The sequence below is a fragment of the Pseudorca crassidens genome, chromosome 2 (genome assembly GCF_039906515.1).
Source record: "Pseudorca crassidens isolate mPseCra1 chromosome 2, mPseCra1.hap1, whole genome shotgun sequence".
NCBI lineage: Eukaryota > Metazoa > Chordata > Mammalia > Artiodactyla > Delphinidae > Pseudorca > Pseudorca crassidens.
Window position 1 is genome coordinate 184,363,719 of NC_090297.1, and position 24,752 is coordinate 184,388,470.

Genomic DNA, 24,752 nt, shown 5'->3' on the forward strand with positions numbered 1-24,752 from the left:
AAATCTCCTGTTTCCTCATGTGTGTAGAATGATACTTTGCCCAGGTTGTGGGGATCACACGAGTCCGTGGTTGCGTGCCGGTGATCCTGGGGTGAGCAGCGGGAGAGCTGACAAGACCCCTGCAGAGGCCAAGGCAGGCCCTGGGCCACTGGCTCTTCCAGGGAAAGAGGAAGAGGGGCTAGTGAGAACCCAGGTCCCTGGATGCTGGGATTTGGGGCCCAGCACTTCCTGGGGAGCCTGCTGACCCCTGGGGACCTAGAGAATGTCCTTCCCATGGTTTGTCAGTGGTGACATCTCAACAGAGAAGGACAAACGACCCCAGTCATTTGAAGCCTGGCCTTTCCAGGGACACTTCATGAAACCAGCAGAGAGTCAGCGGTGTCTCTAAAAGCCCAAACTCCAGCACCCTGTCTATGGACACAAAACCCAAAGACACAGAAGATTGGTGCGTAGACAACTCCAGAAGTAAGGAAAAGTGAATTATGTGCGTGTTAGTGCCCCAAAAGTTCCTTGAGGGCAGGCATTGTATAGAAGTCTGTCAGCAGAGCCGTGCTCCCTCCAGAGGCTCTAGGGCAGGACCTTTCTTTGCATCTGTCGTCCTGCTGCTGCTGGTGGCAACCCTGGGCCTGCCGCCACGTGACTCCATGTCTGCCTTCAGAGTCCCAGGGAACTGTCCCGGTGTCTCTGTGCCCGCGTCCAAAGTTCCCTCTTCTTATCAAGACATCAGTCCTCGCATTACAGCCCCACCCTGATCCAATACGACCACATTTAAATTTGATCACATCTGCAAAGACCCGATTTCCCAGTGAGGTCACATTCACAGCTACCAGGGCTTAGGGACTGACCTTTCTTTTTGGGCGGGAACATAATTCCACCTGCTACAATCAGCAAACAGCGCTGGCTTTCAATGACACCAAGATGGTGGGGACTCAGATCCTGACCCCAAGACAGTCCCAGTTTGGCAGTGGAGGCACACACGTGCTGGTGCACAGCCACATGTGCTCCTAATCGTGCGTACACACACGTGTGCATAAGCATACACACACGTGTGCATAAGCATAGGTACACACACGTGTGCATAAGCATAGGTACACACAGGTACTCCTAAGCGTCCTTACATACAAGCCGTGTTCAAGACAGGCTGTGATGAAAATTGAAACTGTCATCAGGAGAGATTAATTCTAGTGGAGGGACTGGGGGTGCCTGCAAGGGGAGGGAACATCTGGGTTGGGCTTGAACGTTGAGTGGAATTCACTCATCAGAGAATGGGGCGAGGGACCCGCTACAGGATGGGGCGTGAGTGGAGATGTGGGGTCTCGAGTGGAAGGTGGTTCCGCAAGGAGAGGGCTCATGCGCCCGAAGCACCGTGTGCCCGTCACGGCACCAGGAAAGGGGTCCTCATGCTGCCCTGAGCTTAGGACTTGGCCATGACCCTGCCCAATAGCTGAAAATGACAAGGCAAATGGCCTCTGAGTGGGAAGGCCCCCGAGACTTTGAAAGCAACACTGACCAGGCTTCAGGGGGAGACCACCACCGAGGGGACCACTTTTACGTCCATAAAAAAAAGAAGGACTTGGGCTTCCCTGGTGGCGCAGTGGCTGAGAGTCCGCCTGCCGAGGCAGGGGACGCGGGTTCGTGCCCCGGTCCGGGAAGATCCCACATGCCGCGGAGCGGCTGGGCCCGTGAGCCATGGCCGCTGAGCCTGCGCGTCCGGAGCCTGTGCTCCGCGACGGGAGCACAGAGGAGGGGGAGGAGGGGTTGGCCGGAGGTCTGGAAGGCCGAGTGGTCATGGGGCTGGCTGCTGGGTGGAGGGGAGAAGGCCAGGTGAGGCCCACTTGCTACCTTGAGGGGCCGGTGACCTCAGCCCGAGGGGCCTCAGCCTCAGTACTGACCCCTGGGGCCTGAGAGCTCTTGGCGTGGGGCTGTCTGCACCCTGTGAGGTGGTCAGCAGCAGCCCTGGCCTGAGCCACGGGAATGTGAGGGCCCCAAGGGCAGCCCGGGGAGCTGTCCAGCACATGGCTGGACGTTGGGGCGGGGCTCAGGACAGCCTGGCCTGCGTTTTCCACAGCACCCGAGGGCTTGTGCAGGGCGGGCGGGAGAAAGGGACAATCACAAGGGCAGGGGTGGTGCTCAGGGTGCCCGTGCCCGTGTTTCAACGCCCCGAGCGTCTTGGGGAGAGCAGGAGTGTTTCATTCGCCCCCGTGTCTACACTAGCGCTTGGCGTGGTAGGTTTACAGAATTGCACTAACTTGCTTTGGGAAGGAGAACAGGAAACCCCAGACAGCCCGGGATCCCCTCTGTGTTACCTGGGAGGCTGGGTCGGAGCCTCTCAGCGTCTAGGACCCTTCTTCTCCAGGATCTGGGTCACGCTGATGGTAGATTGCTGCGGGAGTGTACTTGGAAACCAGCAAGTGCTGACGGCCCGGCACCTTGACCACGGGCACCAAGCAGGAGCTCAGAACATCCCCGGTAGCACTGGTTATAGAAGCAAAACTCCGGAAACCACCCAGAGGCCTATTCACAGGGAAAAGGTGAGTAAATGGTGGTATTTCATCACTTCGTTCTTTCACAGGGGTGAATTTTGCAACCTTCACCTCTAATGAACTCCAAAGCAGAAGCATGCATTTCGAGGCCCATGAGGACATGGAGCTCTCGTCTGCCGTGCAGCGCAGCAAGGACATGGTGTGTGGGATCTGCATGGAGGTGGCCTACGAGAAAGCCAGCCCCAGCGAGCGCCGCCCCAGGATCCTCTCCAACTGCAACCACACCTACTGTCTCAAGTCTATTCGCAAGTGGAGGAGTGCTAAGCAATTTTTTTTAATTAATTTATTTATGGCTGTGTTGGGTCTTCGTTGCTGCACACAGGCTTTCTCTAGTTGCGGCGAGCGGGGGCTACTCTTCGTTGCAGTGCGCGGGCTTCTCATTGCGGTGGCTTCTCTTGTTGCAGAGCACGGGCTCTAGGCGCACGGGCTTCAGTAGTTGTGGCACGTGGGCTCAGTAGTTGTGGCTTGCGGGCTCTAGAGCGTAGGCTCAGCGCTCTGGAGGGGAAGTGTCATGGTTGGAGAGGGGTGTGCAGGGGCTTCAAAAGCATTTGCAATAACCTAGTTCTTTTGTTTTAATCGAAGTATAGTTAATTTACAATATCGTGTTAGTTTCAGGTGTACAGCAAAGTGATTCAGCTATACATATATATTTATATAATTATTTACTTCCTTATTTTCAGATTATTTTCTGTTATAGATAATTACAAGATACTGAATCGCAGTTCCCTAGTTCTTAAAATGAGTGGTTCACACAGAGGTGTTCACCGTATAATTGTGTGCATATGTTAGTAACTGTGAGCCTGTGCTGGCCACTTCCCCTGGGGAGAATCCAGGAAGGCAGGGCTTATCACCCTGGGAATCCCCTGGTCCAGGAGGGGAGTTTTTGACTCCCCAGCCAGTGGGAGGAGGAAGCCCCCTCTCTCTTCCCCTCCCAAGGAAGACATTGGGCTCTGGACTCCCCGGCCCCCAACCCCTGTCTACACAGGACATAAGGCAGCTTCTTTTCCCCCAAAGAGGCCAGAGTGGAGACCAGGGGATCCCCGGCCCCAGGCCAGCGGGGTTGGAAGTCACAGCCTGACTGTGACTGGGAGGTAAGACCCACACCCTAAAGAATCCAGGGCAGTAGTTCCCTGGCTTTGGGTTTCACCAACTAATAATACTTTTTAAAATATAAATACACAAATCGTGTTGCCACCATTTTGTGGGTTTTTTGTTTGTTTGTTTGTTTGCGGTATGCAGGCCTCTCACCGCTGTGGCCTCTCCCGTTGCGGAGCACAGGCTCCGGACGCGCAGGCTCAGCGGCCATGGCTCACGGGCCTAGCCGCTCCGCGGCATGTGGGATCCTCCCGGACCAGGGCATGAACCTGTGTCCCCTGCATCGGCAGGCGGACTCTCAACCACTGCGCCACCAGGGAAGCCCCACCATTTTGTTTTTTGAAGAAATTAGAAGACAACAATTACCACTTCCTGTGCTCCCACCCCGTAAGTACAGGGTTTCTTGATACTAAAATAATAGAATTAAGGCAAGCATACTTGAGAAAAGGAGAACCCTTTTCACTGAATGCACGTAGCTTTATGGAAACTTCACTGCAGTAGCCCGGTTTCCTCAGCGGGCAGTGGAGTAGAAAGTTGGGTCACAGAGATCCAATCAGGGGAATTGCATCTGGAAAATTCTAAAACGAGGGCCATGTGGGCATCCATGGCACTCAGGGGCAAGCAAGCCACCACCCTCACGGGCACACACACCAGACTCACCCCTTCCGAGGGACGGCCACAAGTGCATACGCGCACGCACACACACACACACGCTCCTCCCCGGGGCTCCCGGATTGGAAAACCTGCCCTGGCATTTAGGTGTGGCCATACTTCTCTCCTGAGCCCAGAGCCGAGGGTGGGGCTCACCCAGCCCGTGTCAACCGGTGGAGCCAGGTGGGTGCTGACCCGGGGCCAGAGGTGGGCCACCCGCTCAGGCCCCCGGCCCACTGCCTCTGGCCGGGAGACCAGAGCTCTGTCCACCTGCAGGGAGTCCAGGGCCCTCTTCTGTACCCCTGGTTAGGGCTGTGACCTTGAGCAATTCAGTCTCCCTCTCTGGGCCTCCAGAAGCCGGCTACAGCCCCGTGCACCAGGCCCATGGGCAGATGGGGGCTGCGCTGCTCAGCGGTAGCCTCAGGGACCCGCTTAGGAGTGTGTCTCGGGATAGAGTGCCCGTCACCCACCTCCAGCGGAGGGCCCGCTGGCCGGCTTTCGGGCTGCTGAGGAGGGAGCCCTGCTGGGGTCAGGAAGGCGGCTGCCGTCCGCACTGGCCCCAGCGGCCTGTCCCAGGCTTCGGCAGCTTGGTCACCCACCTGGAACAAACCTGGCCAGCCGGGAGCCCTGCGGGGAGCCTGACTCACTTCGTGGGGGGCCATTGGGGCTAATGTTTAACGGGCTCCCTCCTTGGCGGGACACTCCAGTCCCTGCAGCCCTGAGCCTGGGCCTGCCCTGACCATCCTGCTGCGAGGTGGGCCCCAGACAGACAGTGGGCTCGGCCTCCTGCCCCGTGGATATAGAGACCTGGGGGGCGGCCGGCCTCCTCAGGCTCTGGGGCAGGCAGGGGTGTAGCAGGTGGCGTTCTGCCCTGGTCGTTCCTTCCAGGAGGCAGGAGCTCCCCCTCCAGCGGCTGCTATAGGTCCGTGTCCCTGCTGTTGGAGAAAGTCGGCCCCTTTGTCCATTTGGGTGCATTTGCATCTCATTTGAACGTTTTCTCCTCTCTGGGGACAGGCGAACTCCAAGGTGCTTATGCATTGCCCTTGGTCCCCGGCCACATCCCTTCTGGAAAGTTACAGGTCGGGCTCTGTTGAGGCAAGTCTGATCCCAGAAAAGGGTGACCGCCAAGGCAGGTTGACCCAGGTCCCTGTCCCCATCCTGCAGCTGTCACAGCCCTTGACTCGTGGTGAGTGACTTCAACTCTCCTAACCTCCGTCTCCTCATGTGTCAATGAATCTGAGATAACAGGTACCCCTTAGGTTTTGGTGAGAACGTAATGATGTGATTCTGGTAAGGCATGTTATTAAGTCGTGACTAAGAGTCCGGGCTCTAACAGACCAGCTGAGTTCAGTCCTGGCCCCTCTTTCACTAACCGTGTGACCATGGAAAGGTGTTAACCTCTCTGTGCCTCACTGTTCCCATCTGTGAAATGGGAGTGGTTGTGGTCCCTCTCTCATGGGGTGTCGTGAAGGTTAGATGAGCTAATTCAGGTGCAGAGAGCAGTGCCTAGAGTGGAGTGAGTGCTGCGGCCGCTGGTCTTCAGTGGGGCCCAGCTCCAGGCTCTGCCCTGCTCGTGTCCAGGCTGGGTCCCTGCGTGGTGAGTGGGGACCGGGTGGAATCGTGGTTCTCTCTCTCCAGAGACCACGCCTCCCGCCCAGGCCCTGCTGTGGCCACAACTAAGCCAGCCCCGCCCACTGCCACCCCAAGGAGCCCTGTGACAGAGCCCCCTGGCCGTCACCACTCAGGGCTCCGTTGCACGGGGGTAGGCTAGGTCTGGCCCTGCCAGGAAGCAGAACGGACTGGACATCCTCCCGGAGGGCGTTGGGTGGGGCAGGGGCCCTTTCCCAGAGGGCCCTCCTCCCACGGGCTCTCTGCGCCAGGCGTTTGCTCTGAGTCAGGCCTGGCTTTGCAGGGCAGGGTGGGGGCCCCAGCGTGCTGGGCCCCAGGTCAATAGTTGGGGGGCGGAACCGAGCACTGCCTTTGCAACTCGGGGCCAGGATCTCCCAGGGCTGAGAGGAAGCAGAGGGGGGAGGCCACGCTACAGACTCAGGCCGGCCGCAGTGACCTGTGCGTCAGGGAAGGGGGCGTGTGTGTGGCTGCCAGGCGTGAGACCCAAGCCAGGCTCTGTGCCTGGCCCAGCCCCGCCGGGCTCTCCAGCTGCGTGTGTGTGTGTGTGTGTGTGTGTGTGTGTCTGGGTGTGTGTGTGTGTGTCTGGGTGTGTCTGCGCCTGAGAGTTTCCGTGTTTCTAGGAGCTGTTTTCTTTGAGCACGTCCACCTCTCCGCCCACTGAGCTGTTTGCAGCAAGGACCCAGGCAGACTGCTCTTCCCCCAGCACATCTCGGGTTGCTGGTCCTTCAGGGGCTGGCGGCTGCGTGGCCGGGAGCCAGACCCCGGCCCAGGGGCCCCTGGTGCTGCACTTTGCTCCCAGCTTCTGGCATTTATGGTGGATAATGCACTGGGAGCAGAGGGCAGAACAGGGACTCACAGGCAGCTGGAGGGCTCTTCACACAGCCCAGCCTCTCCTGGGGCCAGTGCCGGGCGGCCAAAAAGCCAAGGGCCGGGCCGGGGACCAGCTGCTTCCTCGTAGGCATATCTCAGGAGTCACACGACACTGCCCGGAAAAGCCTCTCTGGCCCAGACGTTGGTCTCTGCTCCACGGGAGCCGCTGCCCTCCGTGTGTGTGGAGGGGTGCCCCCAGGCCCCCCATTCCACCCCAGCAGACTTGCACCCCTCACCGGGCTTTGGCCCAGATGTCAGCGGGATGGAGAAAGGACCTGACCTGGAGGACAGACAACTGACTGCCACACCTTGGGACAGAATCAGTCCTGGGGGACATGGTCCGTCAGGAGTGTGAAGGAAAGACAGTCAGGGAGGGTGGATGCAGGTGGACAGGGCTGGCCCAGGACCCGATGGGAGAGCCCAGGGCAGGCGTGAACAAGGAGCTGCCTGGTGGCCGGGGTGGAACTGCAGGGCATCCCCCTGGCTGGGCCAGGACACTGACCTGACTGCTCACCCCGAGGGTCAGGCACACCAGGGCACCCGGGAGAGGGGAGCCGGGGGAACGGCCCCGTGAGAGCAGCAGGGCCAGGGGCTGGGAATGGAGGGGCCCCCTGACAGCCGCAGGTCAGGCTGGGCTGAGCTGAGCACCCTGGCGGTCAGGCTGTGCTGTGTGGTGTCACCGGACCAGATGGCAGGGGGACCAGGAGGACCTGAGCAGGTGGCCCTCCATGCTGCCCCGAGCTGCTGCCTGAAGCCCAGCACAGCCTCCCTCACAGGCTCCCTGCCTTCCCCCTCTCCCAGGTGTTTACAGCCAGAGCTGCAGAAGTGAGCAGGACACTGGTTTTAATGGAGAGGCTGTGATGCCCGCGGGCGCTTGACATACAGAGTGGAGGGTGCATGCCTCCTCGAGGCCTGGTTGCCCCACAGCGGCTGGAGCCCCAGGGAGCCCACCCGCCAGCCAGGCGACGTCTTCAGACGCTGCCATTCCTCCCCTCTGTGTCTGTTAATCCCAGTCCCGCCGGAAGGCGCTCAGGCTGGAGGGGAGACGTGGGAACAGGGGACGCGCTCTGCAGTGCAGGGGGGTATGCTGAGAGGCCGGTGGGCGGGGCTGCAGGAAGGAGCAGGCAGGGCACCCGGAGCACAGTTTGGCCAGCTGCCTGCGGGACAGAGAGGCAGCAGCCCTCAGTTCCCAGCCCTTCTCACCCCGGCACCCAGGCTGGACTGCTGTCCACAGGAGCTCCTACGAGCCTCAGCTCTCCCCACCCTCCTCCCCACGGGGCTCCTCGCACCTGTCCGCCTGGGCATCCTCCCACGCGTGGCTAATCCCCACCTCTGAGCTCTGGTTGCACCATCAGCCCCTGACACGCCCTCCTGCACCTGCAACCCCATCACATCCTCGGAGAGCTTGCCCCTCCAGGAGGCTTCTCAGACGGACAGGGCTGTCGGACAGACCCTGCCCTGTTGCGTGTGCCCTCCGCACGCCCACAGAGGGCTTCACGTGTCCTAACGTTCTGCTTTCTCCAGCAGCTTCCTCGGAGAGTGGGTGGCCTTGTCTCCTCTGAATGGAAGCCCCCCGACCAGTGCTGGGCACTTTGCAGGATTCCCCAGGAAGCAGTTAAAAGTGCTTTAGACTTTTGGAAAGTCAGAGCTGGAAGGCCCCGGGGGTCATGGAATCCAGGAGTTCTAAGCTCTGGCATCAGAGTCACCCAGGGGCTGATTCCACCCCAGAGGCTCGGATCCAGCAGGCCTGGGAGGGGCCAGATCATCTGCGCCCCAGGCGATACACCTGGGGGATCACGGAGCTGACGCAACCCCATGCTGCAGGTGAGGGAGTGAAGGCCCCCGAAGCAGGAAGGATGTGCCTACGGTCTCGGGGGACCAGGACTGAGCCACCTCAGGGCTCCTCTTCCCCGCCCACCCTGCCCAGCCCGCCAGCCGCCGTCCTGGCGTCCCTGCGGCCCTGTCAGCTGGGGCCTGGGAGCGGGGAGCTGGCTCCGCCTACCTCTACTGGGAGGTCGGGGACTTAGCAGCATCGAACATCTTCTTGCGGCCCTCCATCCCGGACATGGCCTCCACGTTCTTCCTCCAGTCGCCCACCTCCACAGGCCGCTCCTGTGGGCGGCCACACAGGGGACACCTAGCACCAGGCCCTCCCCGCGCGGGAGCGGCTGGGTGATGGGAAGTCAGCCTCCCCTAAGAGGGGGGACATCCCAGCCCTCCTCCCAGAACAGGGGTCCTGGAACGTGCTGCCAGCTGGCGGGGCTCATGTGGGGGGTGCAGGGCTGGCCGAGGCCGTGTCGGGTGAGGTCGGGGGCTCACCTTCTCCGTGTCCTCCTTTTTCACAGACTTGAGGTTGGCGCGCAGGTCCATGGACACCTTGTGCTTGGAGCCCAGCAGGGCGCGCAGCATGGCGTCGGCCGAGACGCGGACGCGCCGCAGTGGGGGGCGCTTGAACTTCCCGCGCAGGTCCAGCACCTTGAGCTTCAGGTCCTTGATCTGCGGGGAGGGGGCAGCTCAGGGCTCCGGGCCCCAGCCAGGCCCCACTTCTCCAGGCTCCAGGCCAGGCCCTCGGGGACGCCCAGACCCACTGTCACCTTGCAAACAGCCACCTTCGTTCTATCCTATTCAATTGGTACAGGGGTGAGTGGGACTCCGAGAGGGAACTCGGTTAGCCGTGGCGGCCATGCAGGGAAGAGACAGAAGTGTCATTCGGAAGCCCTGTTTGCAGTGGGACGGGCCACTTCCTCTTATTCCCGCTTCTAACCAGTCCCTTCCCAGTGAGCCTTCAGAGCAGGTCATTGAGGGCACAGCCCTGGTCCAGCAGGATGGATAAACCCCATGTCCGAGCCCCCTGGGGGATTTCCAGGGTGCAACCTCAGGAGGAAATTCTGGGGGGATCCCTGAACCCACAGACCGTCATTCCTGCTGGGGAGGAGTGGGAAGGAGGGAAGTGGCTCTAGTCCCTCCCCACCCCTCTGCTGGAACAGGCGCCCACTCCAGCAGCAGGAGCCCTGCCCTCCGCATTCTGCCCACCGCACCAGAGCTGGGTCTGGGTGGAGCTGACGCCCCGCGCCCCATGCCGAGGGAGTGCTGAGTGACTGGAGTGAGGGTCCGAGGCCAGGCCCATCCCAGGTCCACTTGCTGTGTGACCTGGGCCGAGTTTCTCAGCCTCTCTGAACCTGTGTCCTCATCTGTCAGGTGCAGATAAAAGCACCCACTTCGTCCACAGGCGTGCAGGGAGGATCAAAGGGACAATGCAAATGAAAGCCATTTGCAAGGTAAGGTGTTATTAACAGGCTGTGATTATTTGTGTAGGTGAATAAAAGGGGTGGCTTCTCTTCCACTGAAGAGCCCACCTTATAGGTTGGATGAAGTCTGTGCTTTTCATCTGTGTGAAAAGCATCACCTTCTCTCTGCCCAACTCCAGCCCTGGGGGATGGAGTGCAGGGACCAGAGCTTCCTAAGTGCCACTCCCCAGACCCGGTAGTGGGAGGGGGACCTGGTCCACAACTGCCACGTCAGTGCCCACCCGACATCCCCAGACGTCACCCGCCACCCACCTGACCTGCACTGGCTGCGCCCACCTTCTCACACACCACCCTGTCCCAGCCAGCCAGCCTGCTCCAGCTGTGCCCCTGCCACCCCCCAGCCCCGGCTCACCTCCCTGGTGTTGCCACCCCCCAGCCCCGGCTCACCTCCCTGGTGTTGCCACCCCGCAGCCCCGGCTCACCTCCCTGGTGTTGCCACCCCCCAGCCCCGGCTCACCTCCCTGGTGTTGCCGCGCCCCAGCCCCGGCTCACCTCCCTGGTGTTGCCGCCCCCCAGCCCCGGCTCACCTCCCTGGTGTTGCCGCCCCCCAGCCCCAGCTCACCTCCCTGGTGTTGCCACCCCGCAGCCCCGGCTCACCTCCCTGGTGTTGCCACCCCCCAGCCCCGGCTCACCTCCCTGGTGTTGCCACCCCCCAGCCCCGGCTCACCTCCCTGGTGTTGCCGCGCCCCAGCCCCGGCTCACCTCCCTGGTGTTGCCGCGCCCCAGCCCCGGCTCACCTCCCTGGTGTTGCCACCCCCGCAGCCCCGGCTCACCTCCCTGGTGTTGCCACCCCCCAGCCCCGGCTCACCTCCCTGGTGTTGTGTAGGCATTTGGCCTCGATGTCATATCTCTCCTCATCCACCACCTCCACCTTGGCGTGCAGGTCCCGGCACAGGTCCTGGGGAAGCAGGGGAGTCAGGAAGGGAGATGAGGGAGCCGCTCAGCCCCCAGCCCCCCTTTTCCACCTCCCAGCCGGGTGCCCGGCCCCTCCTCCACCACGGCAAGACCTGAGCTGTGGAAGGGGCTGATAGACCCCTTCGCTCTGAATGGAAGTCCTTTCCGAATGTACTTATCACTAAAAAGTTTTCTTATGATAAAAAGAATGTAAGTTAATTGTAGAAATTTTGAAAATTATATATTAAGCAAAAATAATAAAATAAGGGGACTTCCCTAGCGGTCCAGTGATTAAGACTCTGTGCTCCCAATACAGGGGACATGGGTTCGATGGAACTAAGACCCCGCATGCCGCACGGTGCAGCCTAAACAAACAAAAAAATACTAATAATAATAAAATAGGAATAATTAGTGATAATTATTATTATTATTTAATTAATAATAAAATAGGAATTATTACCACCAGGCAGTAATAACATAGGTTACCACCTGGAGGTAACCGTCGGTGACATGTTGGTCTACAAATGGTGGGACTTCCCTGGTGGTCCAGTGGGTAAGACTCCGAGCTCCCAATGCAGGGGGCCTGGGTTCCATCCCTGGTCGGGGAGCTAGATCCCACATGCATGCCACAACTAAGAAGTCCGCATGCCACAACTAAGACCTGGCACAGACAAAATAATTAAATAAATGTCTTTAAAAAAATGGTCCCTGACTTACGATGGCTCAGCTTATGATCTTTTTTGCCTTTATGATGGTGAGAAAGCAATACAAATTCAGTAGAAACCATCCTTGGAATTTTGAATTTTAATCCTGCCCAGGCTAGTGATGTTCGGTGCTGGGCAGTGCAGCCCCAGCTCCCAGGCAGCCCCACGCTCGTGAGGGTGGCCACCCACATACGTAAAACCATTATGTACCAGACAACCATCTGCTTTTTCATCGTCAGTAAATTACATGAGATATTCAACTCTTTATTGTAAAATAGGCTTTTCTGTTAGCTGATTTCGCCCAAATTTCAGCTACCGTGAGTGGGGTCCTCACACGGTTAAGCTGGGCCAGGTGAGCTGTGATGTGCGCTGGGTGAGGCGTAGACAGTGCACTTTGGACCTACGACAGTTTCACCTGACGATGGGTTTCTTGGGACTTAACCTCATGGTAAGTCAAAGGAGATCTGTATCTCCTTCCGGGCCCTTCACTCTGCAGTCACTGGTGTTTAAACTCTTATCAATGTTACGGGCAGGTCTGGAGAAGTGGGCCCTCCCAAGCGTTGGCCAGCTCTCCGCTCTGCACCGTCACGCTGCTCCGATACGCGACCTGGACCCTGCTCAGCCCCCCCACCCCACCCCCCGCAAGCAAGACCCTCCTCCCTGCTGAGGCTCCCTTCCCGCTCGTAAAATGGGACCCAACGCCCCACCCCAGCCCGCCCCCGCCCCACGGGGTTGTGAAGACTAATGAGAGAGCTTGGGGCCAAGCCAGTCTGAGCCCCTGCCGCGGGGCTGCGCGCCGCTTCGGGAGCCCCTCTCCCATGCCCACCTGCAGGGCGCTGAGCGACAGGCCTCGGGTCTGCAGCGCGGGGATGCGCTCGGCCAGGTAGCGACTCTTCTCGGCCTCCCGCGCCTCGTGCTCTTGCTCCCAGCACTCCTTGGCCTTGGCCAGCATCAGGCTCTGCGCAGGACACGCCCGGTGAGCGCGGCCCGGGCCCCCCACGGCAGCGGGGCCTGAAGGGGAGGCGGGCCCCCGACCGCCAGCCCGGCCCCGGACGAGGCCCCGCCCAGGCAGCCGCCAAGAGTGGGAGTGTGTGCGCGGCCACGTGACGCCAAAGCCCGGGGGACCACACACCAGCACCCGCGTTCTTGGACCCCGGACCGGACCGTACTGTCCTTCAATCTTCCTCTTACCATTTCTCATTTTTTTGGGCCCCAGAGCTCCTAAGAAAGAATCTCTTACCAAAATAAAGCAAGCCCTCTGCCCCCACCAAGGTCCCACCCTGAACATGGCCCCGCCTCCTGCCAAGCCCTGGGAAGGTGCCAGGACCAGAATTCCAGGTTCCCACCCTCTGACCACAGGCTCCGGGCTCTGGCCAGACTCCCTCTGCCGCGTCCTCCTCCATCCCCTCTCATCCTCCTTCCCCTCCTCCTCCTTCCCCTCCTCCTCCATCCCCTCCTCCTCCATCCCCTCTCCTCCTCCATCCCCTCTCCTCCTCCATCCCCTCTCCTCCTCCATCCCCTCTCCTCCTCCATCCCCTCCTCCTCCATCCCCTCCTCCTCCATCTCCTCCTCCTCCTTCCCCTCCTCCTCCATCCCCTCTCGTCCTCCATCCCCTCCTCCATCCCCTCTCGTCCTCCATCCCCTCTCGTCCTCCATCCCCTCTTCCTCCTTCCCCCCCGTCCTCCATCCCCTCCTCCTCCATCCCCTCTCCTCCTCCATCCCCTCTCCTCCTCCATCCCCTCTCCTCCTCCATCCCCTCTCCTCCTCCATCCCCTCCTCCTCCATCCCCTCCTCCTCCATCTCCTCCTCCTCCTTCCCCTCCTCCTCCATCCCCTCTCGTCCTCCATCCCCTCCTCCATCCCCTCTCGTCCTCCATCCCCTCTCGTCCTCCATCCCCTCTTCCTCCTTCCCCCCCGTCCTCCATCCCCTCCTCCTCCAACCCCTCTCATCCTCCATCCCCTCCTCCTCCATCCCCTCTCCTCCTCCATCCCCTCCTCCTCCATCCCCTCTCGTCCTCCATCCCTTCTCCTCATCCCCCACCTCCTCCCCACTCTGGTCTCCCTCCTCTTTGACCTCCCATGACCCTCCCCCGGAGAGGTGCACTGCACCCCTCTACCTCCCCGGACACCTCCCCAGAGCCAGGACCCTGCTCACCTTCAGCAGGAGTTTGCGGGAGGCAGTAATCTTGGGTTTTCTCTGAGGAGAAAGAGGAGGAGAGATGGGTGAGGTGGAGGCTATAGAACCAGATATCTGGACCAGGCCGGGATGAGCGCCAGCCTGTCACCATCCTAACCCAGAATCCTCACCTCAGGGTCCCTTAAAAGCTCATCTTGTGATTGCACCCCTCAGATTCAGAGACTCAGCTCCCTGACCGAGGGGCTGAATCCTGCAAGACACTGCGTGGGTCACAGGGTCTGGGCACCCCCTTCCTCATCTGTGAGTCAGGATGCTGAGACCCACCTTACCCGGTCCACAGAGGGACTACAGACAGAATGAGATGGTGGGTGAGCACCGGCTTCGAACAGCGTGCCGGAGGCACGCGGCCTGGCGCGCTGGGGCAACGTTGTGTCACCAGAGGAGTAAGCCCTGAGTTCCCTCAGTAAAGACGCTCCATCTCTTTAGACGTCAAAACTCTTCTTGATGTCAACACAATCCATGTAAGTTGCTCTCAGTTATGCAGACAATATTTTCTCTTCTTATTAAACATGCTTGACATCTCTTGCTGACTAGATACGTCCTAATAGGTCTTGGCCCCGTGGCAGCGTCCCCCAGGGAAGCGAGAGGGGTCTGCTCCATCCCTAACTCCGAGGGCTCCTGTCTCCTCCTGGACACAGGCGGTCAGTTCTCGAGCTACTGGTGAACGCCCCCCATCCCCCACCTGCAGCTACTCTGCGGAGCCCCGGCCACAGCTTGGGTTTGCCATTCTTGTGCGTAAAGAAGAAGCAATCAGCTTTGAGCCGTCCCTGTGGGAGAAAACGAAGGGGCTCTCGTGCCTGGAACCTGCTTCTAATCCAGCTATTCAGGGTGCTCTGTCTTTTCCTCTCCGAAAGCCAACGGTTTTGCTGTGTGTCCGGTCCGCGTGGTTGCGAGGGAATGGCCTGTTGCTATGTGCCTCACCAGCCGCGGTTTACACTGTCATGCACCCACGGAGATGTCTCACCATCTCCCCACCAACCGGGGGAGATTTTGGCCACCTCGTTGCCCATCAGTCACCAGGGACTCACTTTCATATGAGCCTCAGTGAAACTTAGAGATTCACACGACTATGGAAAAACAGAATCTCTGCCGAGTGTCCCCTCCATATGTGCTGCTGACTCCCAGCCTGCCAGTCCTGAGTCCACAGCTGCCCAGCTGCAGTCCCCACCCCGGGCGAGGCGGGACGCAGGCTGTGTGTGTCCTCAGCAGTCTAAACAGACCTGGGCTGCATCAGGGGCAGGGCTAAGACCCGAGGGGAGGGCAAGAATCCTGTTGCTCCTCCCTCCGTGTCCGGTGGTGGGCGGGGCTGGAATAACCCACGGATGATTCCCTCCCACCTTTCCAATGTCGATCTGCAAGGACAGGACGGCCCCCCAGAGCTGGACGCGCTCTCAGACCCGGTGAGGGAGAACTGCTCGGTGGTCAGCATGGGTGCAGAGTCGCACCGCCTCTGTCTGGTCCCAGCCCCAGGACCACCTTCCAGGGACGTGATGCACTGGGGTGCCCCCTCCCTGGACCTTGAGGAGCCCCAAGTCCAGAATCTTCCCCCAAGGTTTATATTCTCCAGGGAATTTGCTCAGCCGCTGAGCACCCCTCCCCAGACCTTGACCCAAGCTCTCTCTCCTCAAATGCCCACCCTACCGCCACCTGTCTAACGTCCGCCAGGACAGAGACACCCCCAGTCTTACCTCGCTGCAGGCATCCATAACAGGAAGGCCAGGGTGGGCGGGGGGGGGGGGGAGAGCAGAAGACAGAGTGAGTATGAACAGTGCATAAGCATCCGTGCGACAGCAGACCGTGTGGACAGGCTGGGGGAGGGGCGCGGTGACAGCACACCAGAAAGAAAGCAGACAGACGTCGTGCAGGGGGGCCAGTTCGAGCACACGCAGAATAGAACAGAAACCCTCAGGCCCTGTGAGCTACTGGGGGCCCTTTTGGGAGACACGAGCCACTGTACACTGGGGAGGATGGAACCCTCAAGGTGGGGTCCCAGGCTGTGAAAACTTCCTTCCCGGGCGAGTAGGTACCTCCCCAAAGCTTGTTCATCTACTGGGTAACGTTAAATCATGGCCTGGGGCTTGTGATCCATCCATTTGATCAGTGCAAACAAACTCTGAGACACAGGCCAAGAGGGTCTTCCAGCAACAAACTGAGAGCCAGTTCTGCCCAAAGCCTGGGAGGACACGTGGACCCTGGGGACCCCGGCTCTCGGAACTGTGCCTGTTTTAGGATCTGGTCTCCCGGGGAACTGCTTCAGGGACCGAACAGATGGTCTGAAATCTGCAGCAACAGCGCATGCCTTCCTGGGCCCCGGGGCGGGGAGGTGGGCCCCGGGGCGGGGTCAGGGGGGCGGGGAGGTGGGCCCCGGGGCGGGGCGGGGGGGGGGCGGGGAGGGGGGAGGCAATACTACTTACACTTCCGGCATGGCGGCGGTGGGGCGGCACCTGGGGCAGAAGGAACCATGGATGAGGGAGAGTTACAGTTCCTGCCCTCACCCCGACCTGGCTGGGCCGTGGGGCTGTGTCAGCCGCCCAGCCTGGGAAAGAAGGTCCGATAGCAGAAAGGAGAAATCAGACGTATCGCCTTCCAGTGGGTCAGGATGGGGTAAATACTTGTCCGTTTACTCTTTTCTCTCCATTCATTTACTCACTCATTCACAGGGGAGAGAAACCTTACAAAGGCAAAGAAACAAGATGAGGATCAAAAGTGGTTCTGCTGGGCAGGTGCGTAGGACCAGGATCTGCAGACTACAGCTCACAGGCCAGGACTGGACTGTTCGCTTAAAAGATGGTAAAGCAAAGAAGACTATGGACAGAACCTTATGTAACCTGCAAAGCCTAAACTATTTCCTAGCTGGCCCTTTCCAGAAAACATTTGCCGACACCTGTGGGGAACAGAATGGGATACACAGAAAACGCGTTTGGAGTTGGGGGGGGTGGGTGCTCGCTCACGGGGCCTCGAATGACAGGGTGAGGCAGGCTGTCCTGTGGGCAGTGGGTGGTCATGAAGGTCTGAGAGGGCAGGGTCTGGAACAGTGAGTGCAGGCCACAGGAAGCCACCACACGGCACACCGCCAGGAGGCGCCATTCACGGGGATGGTGATGGGCTGGGACAGGTCCGTGAGGGGCCCTGAGGGGGGTCAGGCCAGGAGTCAGGGCAAAACCCCGTGTCCCACTCTGGTCTTCACCCTAACCCTCCCCGGGCCAGCTTTTCCCTCTGCAAAATCAGGGGTTAGAGAACTTGTTTTCCATTTAATATTTGGTCCTGAACCGTTTGTTCAAAGCAAGTCCAATCAATAGAGCGACTGGCCCTGGTGAAAGGGGCGTTAGCCCAGGACCCCATGCCCCTCCGTGAGGTCCTGCGCCCGTGGAGCACAGTATGAAGCCCCCTGACCTGTGTGACCCTGGGACCCCTTTTAGTCAGAGAGTCTGGGGCTCAGACGGAGGAGGAGGTCCTCGAGCCGTAGAGGGGGATGCTCCACAGCCAGGCCTGACCACCCTCTGGCCCGGGCTGGACAGCATTCCAGTGCAGGGGGTGGGCACTGTGCCAACGACACGGGGAGGGAGGGGCACGGCTGGGGTGGGAGCCGGTGTGCGGGCAGGGGTTGGGAGCCCGAGCTGGGTTATGAAGTGAAGGATCAGGGAGGGGGTGGAGCCAGGGGAGAGCTGAGCACAGGGCCAGGGGTTTGGATCTGGTCCAGAGCCTGGTGTGGGTAGGGGCAGGTTGACCCTGAAGGACACGTGCAAAGTGGCCACCATCACCTCCTCCAGAGCCGCCTCCGCCTCTGCCTCGACGCCACCCTTTCCCCTCCTGCTGGAAGCCTGGGTGGGGCTCAGCCACCCCGCCTGAATCTCCCATCCGAAAGCCTTAACCACGCCCCATCTGCCGCTGCCTCGGGGGTGGGGGGAGGGCGAGGCCCGGTGGAGGGAGTGTGACCCAGAGCTTCAGCTGTCACCCTGGGGCACAGAGGGGAGTAGAAACAGTCCACACATTCCCGAGATGCTTGGCTGCAATTAGATTTTATCGCCAGCTGTTTATTCTAGGGCCGCACTCCTCTGAAGACACCGAGGAGGTCCAGAGAGGAAGGGCAGCTGGGGAAGAGCCCTCCCCACCCCCAGCCCCCGCAGCACGGTCCCCGGGGACACAGATCTCACTGCGGAGGGACGTGCTCGTCCTCGGTCGGGGGCGGGGCTGGGGGGTGGGGGGTGGGGCCTCAGGCCGTGTCCATGCCCCCTAGACAGCCGCTACCTGTCCAGCCAGGCCAGGCGTCCTGCCGAGCTCCGGGCCCGCCCCCGGCCCGCCCGCTGACAATCACCAGGCCAAGGGGTCCCAGCCTTGCGCTGACACCCACCAGACGGGACCCCTCGACAGGTCCCCTGGAAGACAAGCAGAGACAAGATAAGAACTCAGGATGGAGTGGGCAGCTCAGAGGGTGGGAGAGCCGCGCTCCCGGCCCCCAACAGCAAGAGGGAGATAACGGGACCCACAGTGGGAGGTGGGGGTCCCTGGGCTGCCCTCCCCCAGGCCCCATGGGTGGGACAGGCCAGCCAGGCCGTGAGACCGAGACTGAGGCTGTGTGTGGGCCTGTGTGTGTAAGCGTGAGTGTGTACGTGACTGTGTGTGAGCAGGGATGTAAGCGTGTGTACGTGACTGCGTGTGAGCAGGGATGTAAGCGTGAGTGTGTACGTGACTGCGTGTGAGCAGGGATGTAAGCGTGAGTGTGTACGTGACTGCGTGTGAGCAGGGATGTAAGCGTGTGTACGTGACTGCGTGTGAGCAGGGATGTAAGCGTGTGTACGTGACTGCGTGTGAGCAGGGATGTGAGTGTGTACGTGACTGCGTGTGAGCAGGGATGTGAGTGTGTACGTGACTGCGTGTGAGCAGGGATGTAAGCGTGAGTGTGTACGTGACTGCGTGTGAGCAGGGATGTAAGCGTGAGTGTGTACGTGACTGCGTGTGAGCAGGGAAGGGACCACAAATTGCTACTCAGGCTTGTGTTCCTCCGCCTGCTCGCCCGCACCCCCATCTTGGACCTCAGTTCAAGGGCATCCCGGTCCTCCCTGACTGACTGCTGACAAGGCTTGTGCTCCCAAGGCTGCAGTTGTGGACCCCCCAGCGCCCTGAGCTCTGAACAGGAAAGCCCGCCCACAGCTGCTGGGGACAGTCTCCTGGCCCCGCCCCCCGTTAGAGAGCCCACCCCGCCCGACACCCTCCCCCTCCACCGCCCCACCCCCGCCTCGGGTCCTCACTGATGTGCTCACAGGCTCTCGAGCTCCCATCCCAGTGCGGTCCCCCCTGCCTTCCCCCAAGAGCCCCCCTTCTGCGCCAGAGCCAGGAGGCTGGCTGGCGCTCTGCCCGCACCTGCTCTGTCCACTGTGCAGACAGCAAAGGGCGCCAAGCGAGTTGTCAAAGACAAAGAACAAAGAGGCAGGACTTGGTCGGTGGCGCGGGCGTATGTGCAGCCTTCCAGCCCCCAAGTCCTGCCCCTGCTCCCTCCTTCTCCTCTGACCCGGGCGTCGCCCCCTGCACTGCTCACCAAGCTCCCCCTCAACTTCCAAATGCAGCCCCTCTGCCCCCTCTGGTCCCCAATGCGCCCCTCTCCCTCCTGGGACGGCTGGGCTGCAGTGTGAAAACGATCCTCGAGGCTCTGCCGGGGGCTCCCTGGACAGCCTGCAAAATCCTGTTCACGGCTCCGAACGGGCAGGGGCCTCACCTCCAGCCACAGTCTTGCAGGGCAGAGGCCGCCCTACGGGACTGAATGCTGTGGGACTGTCTTAGGACCGTCCACCAACAAACCCAGTGGCACAGGCAAGACCATCTTCTTCGCCATCCGAGCCCTCACTTGCTCCTGAGTCCGGAGCCCCAGCTCCACTGCCCGGGCGGTGGACACTCACCTTCCTGGGTCTCCGGGGGTGAGATGGTCTCGCCTTGCGGTTGACTGCAGACTGTAGGGGACAAGTGGAGGGGAAGCTATGAAAACTACGGCCCACAGCAACTGGCGGGTAAAAATAGAACAGACGCAGCCCCTCCCGCCTCCCCGCTCCCCCCCCACCCCCCGCCCACCACACACACACCTCACGAAGGGGACATGGCAGCATGCACAGCAGCCGGCGGGCTTGAAGACACACGTGTGCCCGGCTCAGGAGGGCACGGCGCCTCTGCACACAGCGGCCACCACCTAGGAGATGGCAGCCCCGGAAAAGGGGACTGGATAGCAGACTGGATGGGGCTCCCAGCAGGGATGGCGCCAGGGCACCGGGAGGCCCGGGGGAAGGGGGGCCGGCTCGCTGGCCCTGCATCTCTCGCAAGGGAATGCGGGAACCAGGCCCCACAGCCCAGGCTCCAGGAGGGCAAAAGGCTTGACATTCGGGCATCTTCTGAGGCTCTGGTACACGTGCGCCAGGGAGACGCCTGGACCTGGGGGTGACGTAAACAGTGCTGAGGGGGTCCAGTGAGGGTCCTGGGGCTGAGCTGACCTTCAAGCTCGTGGCGTCTGAGGGTCCGCAGATGCTCTGCACCCTCTCCTGGTGGGTTTCCCCGGTTCCAAACGGCGCCCCGCACCCCATGCCTGGAACTTGGTGAAACTAACTCCCTCTGTCCCCTGACCCACCCTCTGTCACCGGCCACATGCCAACAGCATCCGGGGGGCTGGTGTGCAGGGGCCGCACCTGTTCACTGGCTATTTTTAGGATGAGGGATGAACACCTAATACCCACCCTATGGTCAGAGGAAGACAATGCCTGCTATGTTAATCCAGCCGCTATTATTGTTGGTCATCTCATGGGCCGGGAGCCCAGGCTGGGACAGGACAGGCAGGACGCTGACCCCTCTCGGAGGCCAGGAAAGGCCTTGTCAGCAGCAAGAGGCTGGGGAGCTCTAGCCAAGTGTCAGGCTGGTGGGAACAGAGCTCGTGGACAGGGCTGTCCTCAGGGGACATACCCAAGTGCCAGGGAGGGGTAGAGGCGCCTGCCTCTGGGCCAGCAGAAGTTGCTGTGATTTGGCATTGGTCAGGTCACCTTTGGGAAGCCTCCATGCAAGAAGGCTGCCAGGGAGGGGGAACGGGCTCTGGGAGGTTCTATGGGGGGCGGGGGGTGCTGGGGGGCAGTACAGGATCCCAGGTGGAGGGGCTGGGATGGAAACCGGAGGAGCAGCTGGGGATCAGAGAAGGAATCAGGGGGCTGGGGATGAGTCTGTGGGAGTTAATTGCATTGGTTTACTAGGTTTATAACGTTTGCAATAACTTTCCTACAAAACCTTAATATGTGCAAAACCAAAATGAATCTTCTGCGTGGAGTATCCCGCTCTTTGAAAAGGAAAAACGAAGAGAACAGATTGACAAATAGAAGAGTGAAATAGGGGCAAAAGGACCTAAAAAGTAGGCGAGCAGATGATCTCAGAAAGACATGGTGACTGGGAACCCCCCAGCGGACACTCCCCTCCGCAGGGACCACCAGGAACCGTGGCCTCGGCGGGGTTCGATTCATCCTCAGGCTGCATGGGGACCCCTGTCCCAGGCCCCCGTGTCCTGACTCCGCCCACACCTCCCTCACCCCACCTGCCTCCACCCTCAGACCCACACGGGCCTGCAGCCCCGCTCAGCCACGGAGGGAAGGAAGCCCGTGCCCTCACGCCCACCCACCTCTCCCGGGCCTCTCCTGCTCTCTGCCCAGAGATGGCCTTCAAACATGGGGCTGTTAGGCCCTGTTGCCCTGGCACCTGCTCCTCTGTGTGGGGTGGGCGCAGAGGCCCCGGAGCCCACCCACAGGCCCGCGATCTCCGGCTGCAGGCTGCCCACACCCAGCTGTGAGGCCCCCCCGCTGGAAGTAGCAGCCCCAAGACCCCGCTGTCTGTCCCAGTGCCTCTGCAGCCTGTCCCCTGCGCTTGCTTAAAATTGTCCTCAAAAGGTCCCCCCACCTCAGAGCTCATCTGCCCAGGGGCCAGGTCAATCCCTCCCATCCTGCCTGCGGACAGGAGCTGTCCCCGGGGCTAGGAGGCCGAGTCTGGTACAGACGCGCCTCCCCAGACACAGAGCCAGAATCAGGGTCCGTGGCCTGGAGAGGCGCAGGCAGCATTCCCCGTGGCCGGCTGAACAATGCGCCACCCGCCCCCCAAAAAAACCATAATGTCATGTCCTAATGAAAACGGGGCTATGTCACCTTCTAGGCAAGAGGGACTTGGCAAATCTGCTTAAATAAGGAGCTTGAGTCGGGGAGATTCTCCTGGATCGTCCACGGGGGCCCCACTTAGCCACACGGGTCCTTAGGAGACGAAGCATGAGCGTCAGGGTCAGCGGTAGGGGACGACAGAAGAGGCCGAGGCCAGAGAAGGGAGGATGCTGGTGTGAGCGGGAAGGGGCCGCAGCCCAGGCGGGCAGGAAACAGATTCTCACTCGGAGTCTCCAGAGGGAGCAGCCCGGCAACGCCTTATCTTTCACCCAGTGAGAATGACTTCGGGCTGCTGGCCTCCAGAAATGTGAGACACTAAATTTGTGCGGCTTTGGAAATAGGAAATGAATACCCTCTGGGATGCTGGGCAGGGCCCGTGGTCACGGTTCAGGCGGGCTCGGGGAGCTCGGACAGCAGAGCCTACCCAGGCCCAGTGACTTCCCACGTTCCCAGCCAGAATCCAGCTCCCCCGCAGGGCCTGGCCTCCCCTGGCCAGCTCTGGTACCTCCGAGAGGATCGTAGGATGGAAGACCGTCTAGCCCGGTCACTGTGCCCGAGACGGACAGCGGCCCAGAGAAAAGAGGCTGCATGGCGGGGGCCAGGCCTTCCAACCCCCAGCCCCAGGCTCCTGTCACACTGCCCCCAAGCCGGTCACTTCCGGACCTGAACTCTAGCCCAATTCTGACCCAAGCACCGCCTCCTCTAACCCTGGCACTGTGACCTGACCGACTCCACGGCCCACAGACCCCTCCCTGTGGATGGAGCACCCCACCCGCCCCCCCACCCCCCACCCTGCGCCCAGTACCCAGCGTTTCGGCCCCTCTCAGGCCTGCCCGGTTGTTCCGTAAGGTGAGAAATCCACGCGTCTACACCGCAGCCCCAGTCCTGACCCCTAGAACCTCGTCCCTCTGTTGGTCCCCCGAGGCGGCCCCTTGCCCTCTAGAAATCCATTTTGTGCTGTTTTGTGTGAGATGCTGAAACAGAGCTTATCCTGTGCCTACTCCAGCCTCATCAACCCCTGCTTGGGCCCGGGGTAGGCGGCGGGCCTCAGCTCCCCCCCCCAACATTCACCCCACCCGCAGCTGCAGGCCGTCCACACCGCACCCTAAAACCCAGCTGCACGGGGTCCTCCGAACCCCTGCTTCCTCATCCATAAACTGGATTCACCATGTACGGTGACCAGGCCGGGCCTGGCATCCTCGGGGTGAGGTTGGCAGCCTCCCCTGGGCCTCTTTTTAAAGTCCGGGGGGAGTCGGCGGCAGCCACGACCAGAAGCCGGGCCTGTGTGACCGGGGTCCTCTCAGATCTGTGACTTGGCGGCCCAACTGTCAGACCAAAGGGCTGAGGACCAGGGGGAGGGGCCACTCGGGAGGGCGGGGGGAGGGAGGTGACCCACAGGGGGTGCAGCCTCGGTCCACGGGCTTCCAGTGTCGCTCTTGTCCCCCAGGGTGGGAGGCCACAAGGTGAGGAAGGAAGTGTCTGACCAGGGGAGCAAAGCTTGGTGGGGCCGTGGGTGGGGGCCATGGCCCCCCCCTCAATGGCCGACACCCGTCAGCCGGGCTGTGGTCTGCAAGGCGGAGGAGCCCAGCTTAGCAGGGGCCGAGGCCCGGCCCACCTGCCTCCCTGCTGCCAGGGGCCCCTCAGGGACAGCCCGCAAGCCCCTCCTGGCTCCTCCACCCACCCCCACCCCTGTCTTGAGCCCACCCGCCGGCCCAGGGCCAGCTCAGAGGAGGTGAGGCAGAAGGAACGGAGAACCGAAAAGGAGTCGCCCCTCAGTTTTCTGCCGCAGACCAGCCTCCCCCCAAGGCACTGGAGACGCAGTGAGTAGACGCGCAGCGCAGAGGCAGACGGCTCTGCCACTCACATAGATGCCCATCAGGGTAGCGTCTGCACCTCGTTTCCTTACCTGGGAAACGGGGGTAAAGCGCCCACCTCGGGGGTCCCTGCAAGGCTTAATGAGGCCGTCTGTACAGAGGGCCTCGCAAACGCTTAACAAACGTCAGCCGGGATGTTCTCGTGGCAGCCCCCCAGGAACGGCCTGAGGCAGGGGCTGCGATGACGAGACGGGGCCCAGGATGGTTGAGCAGCTCCCTTAAGGCCCCTTAGCGCAGCGGAAGCAGAGCTGAGACCAGCGCCCAGGCCTCTGTGCTCCCTCGCCAGCCCCGCCCTGCGATGTCTGGCGATAGACAGGAGTCACCGTCACTGCCTTAACGTGTTGTCCCCAGCCAGCGTGCTGGCCGCAGCGGACCAGCCCTGGGCTCCCAAGCCCCGTATAATTCATTCCCGCACGAAAACCACAAGTGATGTTCCGAATTACCCACTGGTTCTCTTCCTACCAAATCGTAGGAGGTTTGCTTTAGACAGTTTTCGGTGCTGAGACGCCTGAGAAGGGGCCCTTCCCTCCCCTCCCGGGAGGTCTGGGGGGCCGGTGACGGGCCGGGAGATGGGGGGTGAGTCCCTGCTCAGCTGGACGTCAGTATTCCTCACTCTCTCCTCCAGAGCCCGCACCCCCCATGTCACCTCCCCATACCCAACTCCCTCCATCCCGCCCCCTCCCCAGGGATGGGGCTCCTAACCTATATCTGTCCCCTCAGGACACAGCGTGGTGTGCAGCAGCCCAGGCCTCCGCTGGCCCCGTGGACTGAGGGCATCAGAACTCCTGCAGGGCTTGGTCAATGCAGATGTGGGGTCCGTGGC

General features: G+C 61.1%; 1 protein-coding gene and 1 long non-coding RNA gene across 8 annotated transcripts; one reads left to right on the forward strand and one right to left on the reverse strand.

Moving 5' to 3' along the window:
- Window positions 1-7,614: 7,614 nt before the first annotated feature.
- TNNI1 (troponin I1, slow skeletal type) lies at window positions 7,615-23,739 on the reverse strand. 7 transcript variants are annotated; one of them, XM_067729879.1, is made up of 9 exons: window positions 19,785-19,841; window positions 16,301-16,334; window positions 13,849-13,890; window positions 12,886-12,915; window positions 12,521-12,652; window positions 10,905-10,994; window positions 9,108-9,284; window positions 8,791-8,900; window positions 7,615-7,945 (listed from the first exon to the last, which is right to left on the reverse strand). In XM_067729879.1, the coding sequence occupies exons 4-8, from the start codon at window positions 12,886-12,888 to the stop codon at window positions 8,793-8,795; spliced, it is 510 nt and encodes a 169-aa protein (XP_067585980.1). In that variant the 5' UTR covers window positions 12,889-12,915; window positions 13,849-13,890; window positions 16,301-16,334; window positions 19,785-19,841; the 3' UTR covers window positions 7,615-7,945; window positions 8,791-8,792. The 7 variants fall into 7 exon arrangements, with proteins under 7 accessions (XP_067585980.1, XP_067585979.1, XP_067585981.1 ...); XM_067729878.1 differs by lacking the exon at window positions 19,785-19,841 and adding an exon at window positions 18,139-18,254; XM_067729880.1 differs by lacking the exon at window positions 12,886-12,915.
- Window positions 9,282-14,413, forward strand: LOC137220180 (uncharacterized). Its single transcript, XR_010941522.1, has 2 exons — window positions 9,282-10,066; window positions 14,044-14,413. It is a non-coding gene; the product is annotated as an uncharacterized lncRNA (long non-coding RNA).
- Window positions 23,740-24,752: the final 1,013 nt, after the last annotated feature.

Excerpts from the sequence above, each read along its gene's own strand:
- TNNI1 (XM_067729875.1), bottom strand. The coding sequence starts at position 21,374 with ATGAATCGAACCCCGCCGAGGCCACGGTTCCTGGTGGTCCCTGCGGAG. Across the intron at positions 20,308-21,144 it reads TTGGTTTTGCACATATTAAG|GTCCAGGCGTCTCCCTGGCG; the intron begins GTTTTGTAGGAA and ends CGTCACCCCCAG. Across the intron at positions 18,267-19,784 it reads ACCCCCGGAGACCCAGGAAG|GGGACCTGTCGAGGGGTCCC; the intron begins GTGAGTGTCCAC and ends CTTGTCTTCCAG.